The sequence below is a fragment of the Xiphophorus couchianus genome, chromosome 10 (assembly GCF_001444195.1).
Source record: "Xiphophorus couchianus chromosome 10, X_couchianus-1.0, whole genome shotgun sequence".
Taxonomy (NCBI): Eukaryota; Metazoa; Chordata; class Actinopteri; order Cyprinodontiformes; family Poeciliidae; genus Xiphophorus; species Xiphophorus couchianus.
Window position 1 is genome coordinate 3336370 of NC_040237.1, and position 18253 is coordinate 3354622.

General features: G+C 36.8%; 1 protein-coding gene across 2 annotated transcripts; it reads right to left on the reverse strand.

Moving 5' to 3' along the window:
- Positions 1-1615: 1615 nt before the first annotated feature.
- Positions 1616-17768, reverse strand: LOC114152422 (cadherin-related family member 1). Of its 2 annotated transcripts, none has more exons than XM_028030327.1 (17): positions 17496-17767; positions 16428-16523; positions 15669-15814; positions 15535-15585; positions 14678-14767; positions 14498-14584; positions 13112-13228; positions 12129-12272; positions 11961-12039; positions 11769-11869; positions 10839-11042; positions 10353-10505; positions 9368-9532; positions 7773-7840; positions 6407-6635; positions 5648-5902; positions 1616-3193 (listed from the first exon to the last, which is right to left on the reverse strand). In XM_028030327.1, exons 1-17 carry the CDS (start codon positions 17554-17556, stop codon positions 2651-2653), a joined length of 2589 nt encoding a protein of 862 aa, XP_027886128.1. In that variant the 5' UTR covers positions 17557-17767; the 3' UTR covers positions 1616-2650. The 2 variants fall into 2 exon arrangements, with proteins under 2 accessions (XP_027886128.1, XP_027886129.1); XM_028030328.1 differs by lacking the exon at positions 1616-3193 and adding an exon at positions 5017-5311 and having other exon boundaries at positions 17496-17768.
- Positions 17769-18253: the final 485 nt, after the last annotated feature.

Here is an 18253-nt window from a genome sequence, read left to right on the forward strand (position 1 = left end):
CAGCATCTCTGAGTGCACCAAATTTTAATTAGGACAAAATGTCTGGCTTTTTATCTAAAATAAGGAGTGTCTAGAAACGTTTTGAAATATTTATGAATTTATGTCTTAAAGGTGTTTGTTCATCATTTCAAACTGGAAAAAGAACAGTTGAAATTTAGAATTTACGGAGAAAATAAACAAAATAATGTAAGGATCCAGGCGTGATGAGAGTGAGCAAGCAAGAGGGCTGGTGTGTGAAGGTTTTAATTCTGTCATTTTCCCTTATAGGAGTCTGAGACTCCAGCAAAAATCAAATGTACTATAAAAATAGGAGTCTGCAGTGACAAAGAGTCTATTTTATTGGAAACATTGGGAAGTGTTTTGCATTATAAATTTCTGGTTGAAATCTTTAAAAACATTGTAGAACATTAAGAAGTAAAAAGAGTAAATAAATCTCAGATGTACAAGACGCACACACACACGCCTGCACCCCTACACTCACACACACCAGATTTGACCATTCACCTTCAGAATGTGGTCTTAAATTATTGTTACACCCATTGTAAGGTATGAAATGTATTTTCAATTCAGTTTCTAATTCATACAATTGATTCTTTTTTTTTTTTTCTCCGAAGAGTTTTTGCGGCGTTAGTGGCTCGTATTTTTTTGTACAGTAGGCAGACAGGAAGGAGGGTGAGGAGAGGGGGGAAGACATGCGGTAAAGGTCGTCGGGACCGGGAGTCGAACCCGCGACGTCCGCGTCGAGGACTAAGGCCTCCAAACGTGGGGCGTGCTATCCCCCTGCGCCACCACAGCACGCCCCATACAATTGATTCTTGACCAGAGAAATCTAAACATCTTATTTCAGTAATTATTTGTAAGAGTTAAATGTTTGCATACAAAGCAGCAACAAGAGCAATATTCTGAAACATATTCCTGTCATTTGTGTCAGGGGAGCAACTGGAATGACCTTAGTACATTTTTCCATACAAAAAGCCTTAAAGACAACCACAGAACTTACGGAGACCAGAGACAAAGTTGCCAAAAAACAGTGAAAAGGAAAATCGTAATAGAGGGAACGCTTTAGAAGAGATTTGAAACAGCAAATAACTTTTCTTGCGTGATAGAAGAAAATAATGAAGAAACCCCTCTAGTCTCAAATTGAATTACTATTTTGTATCGCACCTATAGTGACCATAAGGCATTAAAGGATTTATACCCTGCTGGTGAAGAAGGCGACCCAGAGGACAAGCAGTAGATGAAAGGAAGATCCACCTGGAGGTGCCAGAGGCTTAACGCACAAAATGGCAGATTCCTCTCAGGTGCACCATTTAAGATTCAATCAGATGTGATCAAACTTGATGTGGTAATGATAGTGTCCATTTTTTTTTTCCACTTAAGATTTTCGGGGATATTATAACAACTCTTTAAAGTAAACCTTCAGGCTCAGCATGCAAATCAGGCTCAATATTCTTCTGTTCCTTTAAATAGGTTTCAATCTTTCATTTTTCATTATTGTACTTTTATATGAACATTAATATAATTGAACATAGCTTAATATCACAGAGCAGTCATCCAGCCTCTATACACAAGAACACAACATAGATCAAAATATGTTCAAATATTTATTTAAAATCAAGACAGTACAAAGACAATATAATTTTTTTTCAAAGGACCAGGCAAGTGAAATTCATATTTATTGTATATAGTTTATCTTAACTTATTTAAAATAAGTGTAAGTTAAGAACTACCCAGATACAAGTTATGGTTACAGCAATGATATTTTCTTTGCCTACGTTGAAAGGCATTTGAGAATGAGATGGAAAGTATCCATGCACAGCTTCTACACGTTTGACAAAGATGCTCCAGATAAACATTTATTTAAATAAAAATCTCTCAGCAACGTCAGCTTGGAAATTTCAAGCATGACTAGCTCTTATCAACAACAATTCCCCACTAATAGAGTTAGATTTTTTGTACTCATGTAGTTAAAAATAATACAGTGCTGTACACTTAAAATGGATGCATGTTCATTTATATAAAAGCATTTTCTTTCCTAGAATACTCAAGCAGGCTCATGTTACTACAGTGGCACATTGTCTTCATACAAAGGAGCAACTTCTCAGCTTTGAAGCGGCTGATGTAACACAGTAAAATATCAACACACAGGTCCTTTAGCACTTCATTGTAAAATGTTGCCATATTGTTTTAGCTGCATGCTCCACTGAGCGAAAACACACCGTTCTGTAATGGGAATTTACCAGGTAAAAAATATTTTTTGTGCTGAAAACACTGCACATTTGTGAGCATCACACTTTTCAGGATGTTATGCAACTGATGTATAGACACTAAACCTTAGTAATCCTCTCCCAGAACAATTTACACTAGTGCTTCTTACTGTTAAGATCACATAATCCTCCTCAAGATGTCAGTGTGGTGAATTATCTGCGACTGCACCACTGACTCTCTGCACTTCTCTAAATCTAATACAGTGGAGGATGAAGTGCAGCCTACTTCTTTGATGTCTGTTAAGACTTAAAAATGTGAAAAAAAAAAATCCAAAGTTAGATCCTTCAACCAATCATCACGATGGCTGCATGTAAGATAAGAGCACAGAGCCATTGATAAATGGACTGAGTAACCCTTAAACCAGATGTGTTTGAGGTTCTGTTTAATAATACCCTTGGTTATTCTCATTAATCTTCTGCTCCAGCTTCATTTTAAGCTCAGACACCAACGCAGAACTGATGTTTCCCTCTTTGCGGCGGCCAGGCTTTGCTTTCTTTGAACCTTTGGAGGCCAGTGCACCAGATATGGTTGGGACCGCCCGGGGCCGCTCATTAGCCCGAGAGCTAGATGGAGGCGGAGGGGGCAGACAGGGAGCAGTAGGAGGTGGAGGCTTCAGCCTGGGGCTGCTGGTTTCCTGCAGTGGGTTGCTTTCTGGGTCACTGATCAGAAACTTCTCTGCTGGGCTGGACAACTTGATGACAGGAATCTTGAATTTCCAAGTCTGCTGGTCCCTGGGTCGCTTCTTAATGATGCGTCGGACTGGCATGATTCTGTTTGACTTTGAGTTGCGCATGTACATGACTGTAGAGATCATTACAGTCACTCCTACAAGTACGAGAATGATAAAAGTGACAATGCCTAAAGCTCTCAGAGGATTGTCCCTACTTTTCATTAAAAATGCTCCCATTGGCCCCTTGAGAGGAGTCTGTGAAAGAGCACAAATACAATCAAGTTGAATCTGAATCAAAGGTTTGGTAAAGCATTCTTACAGAGCATGCAAGCATGAACAATGGACGCTGCAAAGCACTGACAGAGGAGAGCTAGGCAATATGTCTACCACTCAAGTAAACAGTTTCCCACTCACTCTCATTCTTCTATTTTACTCTGCTCTAATAAATACAACTGCTGACACAAAGCCTAGAACTATTGTTACTAGATGTTGGGAATACGTCTGGCAGTGCGCTGCAATGGGGTTTCTCTGACTGCTTGGGAATAGCGAGAACGATTTCTTTTGACCAGAAATGTGGTGCTTATGTCAGAAAAAAGATACAGATACTGGTGCACTTGTTTGGCACCCCTGGCAAAGACGTGTAAAAAACTCTAAGAAAAATTACATTTTTGTTGAAGCTGCATAATCTCAAACTGAAAAGTTTAGAAAAACGCAACATTTAAGTTGAGCACAGTTGCACACTCATTAACTGAAGACTGTGGCAGCCCTAAAATATACAGTTTCTGTTTTGATTTTGCACGTTTTGAATTATGATCCATTTGGAAAACCCAATGATGACCCAGTTTTAACAGACTTCCTCTTCACTGCATATGGTGGCAAGATAAATATGGGTCCTCATGCAGGCTGGTGCCTAGTACTCAAAAGAATGAGGCCACACTATATTTGCAACCCAGGAAAAGAAAAAGTCTGTTGAGGCCTCAATAATTCTGTCAAAAAAAGTAAAGTTTTTAACAGAATATTTTTTCTCCCAACTGATTAAATTATCTTAACCCTCCTGTTATGGTCGTTTCTGGGGTACAGCAATAATATCCGTGGGTCAATTTGACCCGGGGAGTGTTTAATCATGCAATAGTGAAAGAAACCAAAAAATTCCTCCAAAACATATTTGTATTTGACTATTAACTCCAATGCTCACAAATAAAGGATCAATGACGACAACCTGCTCATTTACTCATAAAAAATGGAATTTACATTTTTTGTGTCCACTGAAAAAAACCTAGACACAAAAAAACTATAATTTCCTTGAAATTGACCTTTTGAAAAAATTTTTATATTACATTTTGATTTTTTTTTCAATGGTGATCATTATAATCGAATATGAGACACGTATAGTGTTCTGGGTCGAATTGACCCGGTGATTAAAATCAAGACAAATGAGCCATGCAGAGAGTATTTATGTTTCCTCCACTTCTGCTGAGTGTCACTCAGTGTGGGTAGAGTTTTCCCACAAGAACAGAAAATGTTCCAGTCAAAAGTTGCATGAACACATGCTTCCTCGCAGTTTCCTAGTGAAATAAGGAGAATAGTGAGAAAGTGGGCTTGTGGGGGTGGGGGTGTGCATGTGTGTGTGTGTTGCGGTGTGGGGGTGTGTGTGTGTCTTTGCAAATGTGTAAAATGAATAAATTTTCAATTTATATGTAGAGTGCTCCTGTTCAGACAAATAGTAAAAGTTTTATGCAAAAAAAAATACTTCCAACTACTTAAAAAAAAAATTTAAACTTTAAAACGGGTCAATTTGTCAAAATGCAACATAACAGGGGAGGGTTAAATTATAAATTGGATTTTTCTCAGATTTGCAATATGAGATTATGCGACTGTGGTAAAAGGTGATATTATTTTGAGACTTCATCTTTATCAGGGGTGTACACCTTTAAAATAAATTAATTTTAAAAAATCACTTAGTCAAGTCATGCTCTATTTAAAGAAAAATATTAAGATCATAGGTTTAAAAAATTATTATTTTTTTTAAATAATACATTTTTCATTTTTTTGTCATAAAATAAAGTAAAAATTAAAACACGTAAAAAAACATTTTCAAATTGTTACAGTACTCTTTTACAGACAACAACCAGCTAACCAATGCTTGGAGCTAGGTCTTGAAGTACCGGCTCTTTCTCACTTCATTCTGCGGATCACTTTGATATAGTTACTCTCAGGGTTGATTCTGGACTTTTTCACTGCATTACAGTACAGGATTGTGGAAATGCAGACGGTCAGAAAAATGAGAGACGTGATAATGCTGGAACAAATTCCAAAAACCGTCAGCGGACGCTTGCTAAGGCCCATGAAGTATGAAACCATTCGACCTTTGATCTGGAAAAAGCACGACCACAACACAGAAACAAAGCCAAAAACATGATGAACGGCGACAAAATGTATGTACTGTGAACACATGGTGTTTAAATAAAAAATAAAACTTGCGTTTAATAGCTATGAAGTTTAAATCATTTTTATACTTTACACAAAAGAGCAAGACAAAAAGAAACTCAGGATGCAAAAAGGATGGAGCTTGTGGAGATGGAGATAAAACAAAGTAACATTAGCATGGTAATGATGCTCTCTGCTTCATACTAAACTGCCTCAAGCTACAGCTCAGGCATGCAGAAGGAGGAAGAGGAAGGATGCTTCGAGTTAGAACAAAAGCCTTACCGCCTCTGTGATATCGATGTTGACCACAGCTGTTGTGCTAAAGGATGGAGATCCCCGGTCCCTGGCCTGGACCACCAGAGACCACTTGCAATCCTTCCGCTTGGTGATATTGTGCACAATCTCCATAGACTTGATGAAAGGCTTCAGCTGGATCTCCCCTGTGTTTGCATTAATGTCAAACGCGTTGTCGGGATCGGCTGTCATGATGGAGTACTCAATGACGTTGTTAGGAGACTCTGCGTCCTCATCCACGGCCTGCATGAAGAAAGAGTTGCAGTGAGCATATTAGTTTTACAGTCTTCCCACAGAGTCTCAGTTCAATTTAGTCCACACCTTCCAGTTTAAGGTGTAGCTCAGTTATTACTGTCACTCTTTAAATAAGTAAAAGGAGAGAACATGACATTTAGGTAAGGCAGCTTTGTTGGTCTTCCTAAACCAGGAAATGGTTGTAAGATTGACTGGAAAATTACTTTTCTGATTAACCCCAGAAACATGAATGTGAGTAAGTTTGAACTTTTAAAAACACTCCAGATGAAGGATCTGTCATACTGGGAGCTTGTTTCTCTCTGAAACTCCCTGCAACCTTCCCCGAGCGTACACTATTATGGAACCCTTGAATAACCGGAACATTTTAGTACACTATTGAAAAAATATTTAGACAAATGAACATAGAAATAATTCTATAGTAAGTAAATTCAGCTTTTTTCCATGACCAACTCATAGAGTTTACATTTGTATATAATGATTAGAAAAATGTACCTGAACTTTGACAGGTGTCCCAATGATCATGGTCTTCTCTTGAAATTCCTCATCAAACTCCGGAGGATGGTCATTCATGTCAAGGACGCTGACAAAGACTTCAGCTATGCTGTACTTGCCTTCTGAATCTTCTGCCTTGACATAGAAGTTGTATTTTGACCTCATCTCTGCGTCCAGACTGGTCCAGGGTTGTGTGATGATAAGGCCTGTTGATGGGTGGATGGCAAATCTGCAGACAAGACAAGATTAGCTACTGAATGAGTCATTGTCAAAGGTGTTTTATTGTGTGTCACCATCTTAAATTACTGGACAGAACTTAAAACACCTTGCAAGGTATTGATATTCTTTGAACTCTTTAGCATTTTGACATAAACATCCACCACCATGTCTTTTTTAAAGCTTATACAATATATCTACTAATAAATAACGCAGATGTGGACTGTCTTTAGTAATTAGATAACTTCTAAAAACATTGTTGTGAAAAACCTCTGACTTTAAATTGTAAGTTTCCAATGTTTTTTATGATTGTATTGATATTGCCCAATGAAAAGAGTGTACCATTTGGTTTTACAATACGTACGATAACATAAACCAGGTGATTGTCTGTCACTGATAGATTTAATACCGTTAATTACTGTGTAGTTGTTTTATTGATTTTTATAAAACTAGTATGAAAAAGGTATGGAGCTGTATCATTCTTGGCTTTATTCTAGTTGAAGCAGCATGTTATGCTGCCCCCTCATTAGGATTTTTTTTGTTTATAACCAAAATTATTTTCCCTGAATAAAAACTATGCTTAAAATATTAATATATAATCACATAAATACTTAGTTTTAACAAATGTAAATTGGAATTTATTTTTAGTTGATATCGCTGCCATTTTATCTTTCTTTCTTTATCTCTCTTTTACATACTCTTCTCAGTGAAAATTCACAAGTTGCTTTGAAACTGATAACTTTCGCACAATTAATGTTGATGTCTGCAGACGAGCATAAATTCTCACTTTTGCTCTGCTTCGTGTTGCCTGCCTGGCTTTTCAAAGCTACCGTTTTCTGTAGCTCCAGCTGTCACATTGCATGTTAATTGGCTCTGCCTATGTGAGATGGGGCCAGGATGGCTATTTTTAACCCTCCAATCCAATTAGAAGATTAGTCGGCATCTTGCAGCCATTTTGGAGTAAGCTGTTTGAACAGTACAGTATAGACAGGCTTTCCTGTTTTAGTCTTTGATAAAAAGTTGAATTCAAACCAGTATTGCTGTTGTTGAGCTTACCAAAATCTCCTTAATCTTTTGTGGAAGTGAGGAAATTTCATATCTGATCAATGATGTAATAATAAACTGGCAGGAGTAAAAGGTTTTAACTTACAAATCTGATCCTGATCCATAAATCGTGTATTTGACTTCACCCCAGGAACCAGAGTCTGGATCATTTGCCTGGAAGAAAAACAAAATAGTACAGTGTGTAAAACAGACATTTTGTTCCAGGTTTTTACTTTGTTTCTTTAATTTTAAAAAACTGCTGAACACAGTTAGGAAGTAAATGAATGTGCAGGGCTGTGAAAAAGTATTTTTTTCAGTTTTTACCTTTTTGCACTTAAAGGTTTCAGATCATCAAACAAATTTTAATGTCAGACAATGACAACATGAGTAAATAAAAAAAAAACGACAGTAAATTATGTTTTCATTTATTAAAGGGGAAACGTTACCAAGCCAACCTGGTGATGAAAAATTAATTTCCCCCTAAACATAACAACTGGCTTTCCTCCAACTGGCAACAACATCTATCAAAGAGTAAGAAAATTCAGCCAAATTTGCAACATTAGAATATATAGTAGCGTAAAGTTATTAAAAGTCACATACTCAGATAAAAATAAAAATTTGCTTCTGAGTAGAAGCAAATTTAACTCAGAAGAATTTGCATCTAAGATGCTTATATCATCTTGACAAAAAGCAACAAAGTATAAGAAAATTAAAAGATTTGTGTAATTAACAGCTGGCATACAAATACTCAATGAGTTTTTGTTTGTTGGGAGATGACTGGGTGATGGTTATAAAATCTTAGAACTGCTGGGAGGAAGGATCTGCACTCCACTAACTGCACTCGGGCAAGGGGACATCCTGGGACAGAGCTGGCCTTCCTGATGAGCTTATCAAACTGTTTACTCTCAGCCATAGATAAGCTGCTGCTTCAACAAACTACACCACAGGAGAAGGCTGGTGCCACCACAGAATTAAAAGGGGTGTTTAGGAGCACCCTCTGCTCTCCAGAAGACTACTGTTTACTTATCAGGTAGAGTTTGCTCTGACCCTTCCTGTAAAAACCATCAGTGTTGTGACTCCAGTCCAATTTATTGTTCAGGTGCTTTTAAGTGCCCACTATCTCATTGTCAATGTCCAACTTTTAGCCATTCAGAGGTGGACGTGGTGGTATGTTTTGGATCATCGTCACAAACTGCTGGTCAAACATGCTTCTGCAGAATTTATGGCCGTAGTTCCTGATGGACAATGACACCATCACCATATTTGACTGTCAATATGATCATCTGTCTGAAACACTGCTAGATCAATAATACATACACTGGGGCACACAGCTTCCAAAATGTCTCAGAACTCCACATAATATTTTCACCCAAATTTTGGAGATTATCAAAATGTCTATCAGATGGTTTTATATGTAGCTGTCTTGGCCTGGGAACTCTCCAGCGGATGTCTTTATTGCCCAGATCCTTTCTTATCGCTGGATATTAAACACTGATATTAAGTAATTTTAAGTATTTTTTTGATGATGTGAAAAATTTAAGTAAGGGTAAAAAATTATTTTCCACATTATACAAAATATCAAAAATGCATTTTTGATAATAATACATTTTGTATATTTATTATACAAAAATATACACAAATTTATGCAAGCTTGTGTGCATAAATTTGACAAGAGCAGTGTTAAACCAACAATGGACTCACTGTGACAGACAGAACACTGGAGCCCCCAGGGGAGTTCTCAGGCACTCTGGCGATGTAGTACTCGGATGTGAAAACAGGGACGTTGTCATTTGTGTCCAGCAGGTTGATCACTATGTCGGCTGTCGCACTGAAACGCTCAGGCGTGTCAATCTCTACCGCCAGCAGCTGGAGAGAGAAATGGACAAAGTGACGGGTCAGTTTATTTTATAGTTCAATTGTTTACACAAGGAGAAAATACATTTTATATTCTGGGGGCTTCACACATTTAAATTCTCATGAAACATTCGGTAACTGGAGAATAAAAAAAGGACACATTTTTTGTTTTGAATTGCTTCTAAAATATTTGATGTGAGACTTGCTACTGATTTAAAAAAAAATAATTTGGAGATGAATTAGTTCCATGAAATGCTATTGAAAATAAATGTGACATTCATTGCAATTTAAAAAAATCTCACACTGAAACATGATTCTTTGGGGAATAATTATGACGTGACTCAATTTCTTTCAGCCTCTGACCTCTACACGTTTTATTAGAATGACAAACATTCAGAAGGATGACACAGGAAGTGAAGAAAAATGTTAAAAACTGCAGCACAGTTTTATCTTTTGGTCACTGAATCTTCATAACAAATTTTAGATATTAAATATATGCTATCCAGGTATTTGGCAGACATGCCAGAAAAAAAAACTTTTTCTGTCTTACCATCATTAACAAAAATATTATGGAGAAAGTGTTTTATGGCAATGACGTAAAGACAGAAGAAAAGTCTGGACTACAAAAAAGGCTTTTCAGAAAGGTAAGGCTTCTTTAAACCAGAATTAATCTGGTCCAAAATAGTGTTGGCTTTGTTATTCTTTTGCAAGCACAAAACATTATATAACTCATTGAAACTATTTTAAAATATAAAACTTGGTCTCTTTAAGCAGAAGTACAGTTTCTATGTCATTCCTAATGAAATTAAATTGTACACTGACCAGAGTTTACCTTAAAAGATAGGGTTGGTCCCTTTTCAAAGTCTATACCAGATGCGTCCTCCACAATGATGGTCACCTGCGCTTCATTCAGGACCGTCTGGGGAACAACTCGAAGAACTCTACTGGGTCCCACCAGTCTCAGTTTAAATTTAGCGTTTGCCCCCTGAAACAGTCAGAAATGTCTAGTGAATATAAAGGAGCTTAACCAATTTATTGTTGTGACAAAACCAGGGTAGATGTTTTAGAAATAATACCCATATAAAAGGGTAATTACGATGCCAGATGGAGAGAATATACATGATGGCTGACAGATTTTCTGAATATCTTTTGTTGCATAATCAGATGTACTGTACTTGAAATGTTGAATAGATATTTATGTAATGCTGTACATAGAGGTATTACTGTATCTGCCAGTGAAATGTCCAGCTTAGGATGACTTAAATCAATATTTAGGAATTGATCCAATCATTTGATGAAATATTGGGAATGAACTCACCTGATCAGAGTCATTCACTGTGATCTTAAAGCCTCTGAGGATCTCTCCAGCAGGAGGATGTTCATACATGGTGACCTCAAACTTGCTCTGGGGTCCATTTTCTCCATAAAACGTAGGAGGATGGTTATTAAGATCCACCACCCGGACAGTCACTGTGGTAACATCGTAGTCTAACTGCTGGTTGTTGGATCCGACTTCAGATGCCTGGAGACCAATACATATGAGAGATTCACTATATTCACAGTGTGTTGCAAAAATGTTTTTATATTTTGTCATATTTCAATTAAAGTCCCCTATGCCTTTTTTGAGATTTTGTGTGACAGGACAGCAAAAGGTTGTATAATTGCGTATTTGTGGATTGGAAGGAAAATGAAATTCAATTTCAGTCACAAAGATGGACAGATTTCCTTTAGGCGAATCAAAGTAAATGGTGCTGGATACATATATTCACCACACTTTTCTGATTTAGATTTTTTCAAAATGTTGAAAACCATGTGGCTCCACTTCACAACTGTGGACTATTTTGTGTTGGTCAATCAGACTAAAATCCCGGTAAACATATTGAAGTCTGTTCTTGCATATTTGAAAAATGTGAAAAAAATTTAAGGTGTAAGGACTCTATTACAAGCCACAGAATGAAGACATTCTGTGGCTTTAGTGCAGTACACTTAAAGCGCACGTTGACACCACACTTTTCAGATTTTGTCGTTGAAAAAAATTGACGCCATTTATTATTTTACTTCTACGTCTTATTTTTTGTGCTCTTTAACTACATAAAATCAATTTTGTGATTGACAAAATGAGAAAAAGTGAAATTTAGTTTATTTAATTTTGGTTCACTTCTGGTTACTTTTGCCAGGCACTGCTTGTCTGAAAGGTGGCTACACTCGGAAAAAAGTGATTGTGATGGAATAGAAAAAAGAAAGTTACCTTTACTTTTATTTCATAGAGCTCATTTTTCAGCAGAGATGGAGGAGTTGTTAGAGAAATGCATCCACTGGTGCTATTTATGTCAAAAACACCATCACTTCCTGGACGGAAACATGTCAGATCAAGAAACTTGGTATTATTAACAACAAGAAGCTCGACTAGAGATATATTTTTGTAAATTTTCATCCTTACCATTCACAATGGAATAATGGATAGGGTTGGGATTGCCTTGATCCCCGTCTTTAGCAGACACTGTGTATATTTCAGACCCCTGAAATTACAAAAAAAAAAACAAGTAGTGGGTGAAGAAAGAAACAATATTGTAAAATTTATGTTGCATATGGAGAGCAAAGGTCTTACAGGGACTGAGACTTCATAGATGTATCCAAAGTATGGGGTTCCCACAAAGGTTGGGGGCATGTCTTGGGCATCAAGAACATTGATTGTTACAGTAGCCGTGGAGGTCAGCACCTGGTGCCTCCCTTTGTACTTTCCACCTCCATCCTGTGAAAACAAAGGCACTTCACTGTACTCAAATTATTCTATTTAATACAAAACAAATATACACTTAATACACTTTTTAAAAATATGATTTGAATGTGAGTTTCTCCTGTAATGTGGTGGTATTACTATGGCCCATTCAGAGACGGATGATGAAATAACAAAAAAGGCTCAACTCTACATTTACAACTAATCATTTTCAAAGTGAGGTCATTCAGAGAGAAGAGGCACTACTACTGACAAGTTACTGACTGCTGTCATAATTATAAAGTTATGGCAAGAGATACTTAAAAAAAAAACTTTTTTGGCATGAGACACACTGAAAAAAAGTTGAAAATAGCTTTTAAAATGTTCCTTATGGCACAAATTTCAGTAGATTATAAGAAACACAAAATGACTTTCATACTAAACTAACTTATTTCAACTAGTGGTTTCAATAAAATAATTTCTAAAGGGTAAAAACTCATAAAGATATATGGGTATAAATATTATGCTGCTGTATTTTTTATCGATGTTTATTAATCAGACCTTTATAACATATTGACTATTTATGACCTGTCATATAGACAAAAAAAACTAATCAAGGATAAAAATAGACGTTTATATAAGCTGTCACAGTATTCCTGCAAGTGAGAGAATTGTTGGCAGAAACAACTGTCACCACTTTCCAAAGCAGCTAATTAAAGCTCAGTAGCTTTAATATTGATTTAGTCATCAAGGCTTTGCTTAGGTAGTGCAGTATAACGTACTTCAAAAAAGACATGACTTAAATGTGAAATGTTTCTACGACAATAACTTAGTAACTCCTAATGACTGCTAGTTAAGTGAAAACAGCTGCTCACCTTTGCGACCACTGTAACAAAATGTGTTGGTGTGGTCTCATAATCCAAAGTCTCACCAGGTTTTACTCTGAGGATCCCGCTGTGTCCATCTATAGTGAACTTGGCAAATGGGGAACTCTAAAGATTTAAGAAATCAAACAGTTACTGGGACAGAAACAACGAGAAGCAATCAAGCTAATGCTAATGCGTTATTTGCTCTCAGCAGTTTCAGCCATGGACAGTTTGATGTGACATTTAACACATGAATTATAACAAACACAGCATTGCCAGTATTTGGGCCTACACCACATCTGAGCTCCCATTAAGCTCTCAGTGCTTTGCTCAAATGTAATTGAAATTTAATCTACTAAAGTAACGCTATTTCCAGACTGCTCTCTTTGGTATCAGATTAATCTTTCTCTTTGTCGCTGTCCCATCACTCGATTCCTCCGTCCACATGGCAGCACAACTCTCATGATGACAGCTTGACCTCTGTTCCTAACCCCGAATGTTAGACCAGCTGCTAGCACCACCATATGTGAAAAGATGATGCATGCTTTTAAACTGAGTAAAAAAACCCCCAAAATAATAGTAAACATAAAACTAAATGCATAAAAAAGAAACACACCGTGTTAAATTGTAACAGAAAACTTTATGATGTATTCCAAACGAGGCTTTGGAAACAGAGATGTCAGGACAAATTTAATTGTTTGAGAATTCGGAGGTTGAAAGCCACGTTAAATTCAGCTGGATTCCTCAAAAGAGGGCTGAGGGAGGTGTGACGAGGTTATCTTGGGTTACTTTCTGTGCGAATAAAAGCTGTTGCAGTATAAATATGAGAGCTTTTTCAAATTGATATTGGGAGTGAAGTTAGTAGATTCAATGCTTTTAAAATAAAAAGGATTGAAAGCCTTTAGGAAACATTTGTTTGTGTGTACCTTAAAAACAGGAATCATTGTTTTTGCTATAGAAAGTACTCCTGGTTCTGTTCTTCTGTGTTTAACTGTGTTTCAGGACAGAGTTAAGCCTTCCATTTAGTCTGTGTACTTTTTGTTTTTCTATCCATAAAACGTACTTCTGGGTCAGTTCTTCTATATGTAGTTATTCTACTTTTCCAATGAAGCTACTGATGAGAGCAAGTGTTGCTACTATTTGTTTTTCTTACTGATAAAACACATGTCTGGCTAAGTGATTCTGTATTATTTGTGTCTCCTAGTCTTCCAACACACAACTGGTCAACTCAATTGGCTGTACATGCTGAGGCAGGTTTTTCCAAGAGGTTCTCCCCATTAAAACAGAGTAGTTTCTTTCCACTGTAGCCATGTGCTTGATCAAGATGAAAGAGTTACATATAGACTCAAAGTAAAAACATAAAAAAATTGAACAAACAGCATTCTGAAAAGTTACCTGCAGATAATATGAAACACTCCCTCCTGAACCCAAGTCCTTGTCTATAGCATGGACTCTGTAGATACTACTTCCTGGAACAGTGTCCTGGTAAAGAGACTTAACTTTATGATCAGGTTTCAGACATAACAGTACAAATTGTGAGGCTTTCAGTGAGCTTGTATTAATTTGGCATGTTACCTCTGGAACATCAGTGATAAAAGGCAGACTATGAAATTCTGGTGGCTCATCATTGGCGTCTGTCACAAACACTCTCACAGTCTCAACAACCTGTGGACAATAAAAACAAATACTTGTCTGTGACTAAAAAGAACTTTATTTCTTATTGTATGAAAACGATTTTTAAAAATACTTTTATGTTTTAAGAGTTCAGCCATTACAGATAGGATTCAGTTATGTATTATTTTCTGATCACATTGTTTTCAATTTACATAAACAGTCAAAGTTATAGAAAGATAAACTTCAGAAAGCAAGGAAAACATAGTTTAACCTTGGAGGACTAAACTAATAGGTCAATTACTCACTATCTAAACTACAAATATACCGGAGGGAAAGTATGTTGTAGACAGTCACTCATTTTGCATCAAAAATACAGAAATATATGTAGTAAATAATGTAAGAAGAACAGAAAAAAATAATCTAAACGAGTGAGCATAAATAAATAAAAGCATACAGAAAAAGCAAAAAATTATGTTCTCCAATTAAATTTAAGAGGAAACAACACTACTTTGCATAAATAAAACTCTCTGTTTTCTATTTTAAGCCAGCAATATTGTGTACAATGGTGACAAGAACACATGTACCACTTCTAATTAATTTCTCACATTAGTTTTAATTTATTGCATTTGTTTTTATCTGTTGTCACAGATATGGCATAGTAGCACCATTAGTAAAATCTTTTTATGTATAATTTCTGGTGACCCTACACTTAGTGTCTTCATGACCCAAAGCAACCGCACAGCAGGGAACCACTGCCGCATGTAAGTTGTTCAGAAACAATAATAATCGAGCAAACAAAATCTACACAGCAAACTTACTTTATTGCGTCCATCTGTTATGCTGACAATCACTGAGATTTCATCTTGTTTCTGGAGAAAGAATATGATTACAGTTAACTTTGGTGAAAGGGCTAGCTTGCTTTAAACTCTAATGTGTCCATCAGCAGGCTCACCTCTCTGTCCAGCTCCTGAATTAGAGTCACGTTTCCTGATTTAGGCTCCACCCTGAAATATTCAGTGGAGCCTTTTTCAAATGTGAGGCCGTATCGTACAGGATCCCCCTCCGGATCTGTCCCGTTCAGGATGTATATCTGTGTTCCTGTCAACCACCAAACACAGGTCTAAATTTAAGGCTACATGCCTGAAAAGCATAACTTGAAGTTCATAGTTCATGAGTAGTTAAGTCAGATCAGCTACTGGATGACTAATTTTTATTTAGCTGCTTTCTGTTTTAATCAACCCTGTCCAGCTTTGCTGCCCTGTAGAAAGAATAAATTCCCACAGCTTGATGCTACCACTACCATGTTTCAGGGTAGGAATGCATGTACATTTTGTATGTAGGCCAAAGATTTAAGTACAAACGCTTGCTAAATGGATTTTTCATATTTTTGTTTGCAAAAAAGGATTGAAAATTGTGGCTTAGCTTCCTCAGTTCCATAATTATGCATTACTTTGTATTGGGCGTATGAAAACTTTTGCAAGGCACTGTGTTGTTTTCTTCCTGCAACCCTTCGACGTGCGTCACAATCCTAAAGGTATTATAACTGTGATTAGCAACAGCGCCAGTACATATTCAAGAAATTTTAGACTTAAGAACCAAACAATGTGCATAAAATTTGTTTTCTCTGACATATGTCAGTATAAACTCTGTCACAAATTATTCAAATCTTAACATAAAAAGGTGGAGACATTCAAAAACACAGTGGACATACCAACAGGTGTATCCTCAGAGATGCTGAACAAGGCCATGTTCCCACTTATGCTGCTAGGACCGTTGTCATAGAAATATGGAGCATAGTCTGATTGCCCTGTTCAACAAGACAGATAAATGAAGAAAATACTTTGAGAAGGAAAAAATAAGCAAACAATGGTGTCCAATGCACTCCATAAATAAGATAAATAACACAAATTATATAGATGTTATTCAAGATTATGTTCAAAACATCTATGAGTATTCTTTATGAATAATTGCTAATTATGGACTATGAACAACTGCAGTCATTTACGAAGAACAGCAGAAATCCTAGACAAGAGTGGGAATAATGGAGTTATATCCTGTGTGTGTTATGCTCTCTGTATATTTATATACAGCTCTGGAAAAAATTAAGGCACCACAAAATGATTTTCTCTGATTTTACTTTTTATAGGTATATATTTGAGTAAAATGAACATTGTTCTTTTATTCTATGAACTACTGACAACATGTCTCTGAAATTCCAAGAAAAAAAATTGTATTTATTTGCACAAAATGAGAAATGGTCAAAAATAGCCAAACAGATACAATGCTTTCAGATCTCCAATAATACAACAAAAACAAGATCATATTCATTTAGAAACAAAAATACTATTGTTTTAACTCAGGAAGAGTTCCGAAATCAATATTTGGTGGGATAACCATGAGGTTTTCAATGGGGTTCAGTGCAGTGGTCTCTTCATTTTTCCCAGAGCTGTATATATACATATATATATAAAATTTTATTGGGTAGCCTATGTGCCACAATCATAGTCGGACCAAATCAAAGAGCATTTTTCCAGGATCAGCATAAGAAATCATTTATCCATGCATAAATTCAAGTTTAATTGTTCAAATTCAAATGTATATATCAAATTACAATGAAGTAAATAACACACAAGCAGCCTGAACAGTCTACTGTAAGACGGACATCCCCTCTTTATGCTGGAGGATTAAGCAGATAAGAGCAAGGCAAGAAGTCTTAGCTACACACACACACGCACGCCCCCGATCACACACACAAGCAAAAGAAAAACAACAGTCTTACCCAAACTGTAGTGAAGTAGCAGGAGGAACATGAATGCATGCGTTTTCTTGTATTTCTTCATCCTGGCGCGGAGCTAAGGCTTGGCTGGCTCATGTGGAAGGCTTGGTGGAGGGAAAGCGAGCGGTGAGTGTCGTGCCCTTCTGGAGATGTCTCGGCAGGCTCAGAGAGGAGAGGCTGGGGCAGATTCTCAGGCACTAATCCAGTGACGCATCCCTTCTCTTTACAGGCATCTTCTGCCTCACTGCTTGTGCTCCAACCTACCCAGGGAGGCAACAAATGCAAAGATGGGAGTTCAGGTTTCACACGTCGTGGTGTGAAAATTACACTTCTGCACACACGTGACAATCAGTACATGGGCTGCCTGCATCAGTGATTACTGCTAATTCAGTTTCTAGCATGCTGTTTAGTTTTGTGACAGGGAGTCGCATTATCAGGTGCACTGGGTTTCACGTGTTGCGAGCCAGAGCCAAGAAACTCAACTGACCTGTGTGTTTACTAAGGTAGGTGGTTATGTCACATTTATGTTTTTGTCTTACCAAACCATACCACTTCATGAATGAAGCACTTGAATACCAACAAAAATACTAACTACAGGACTGTCTAATAAAAACATAACTAAAACTCAAACATATATAAATATGACTTGACATGCAGGCCTGTTTTTCTTAGCTACTCTTCAAAAAGACAAGGCACCACTTTATTCAAGTTAATTTTATTTCATAACTTCATAAGTAATGACATCTCTAAAGTAGTGACTG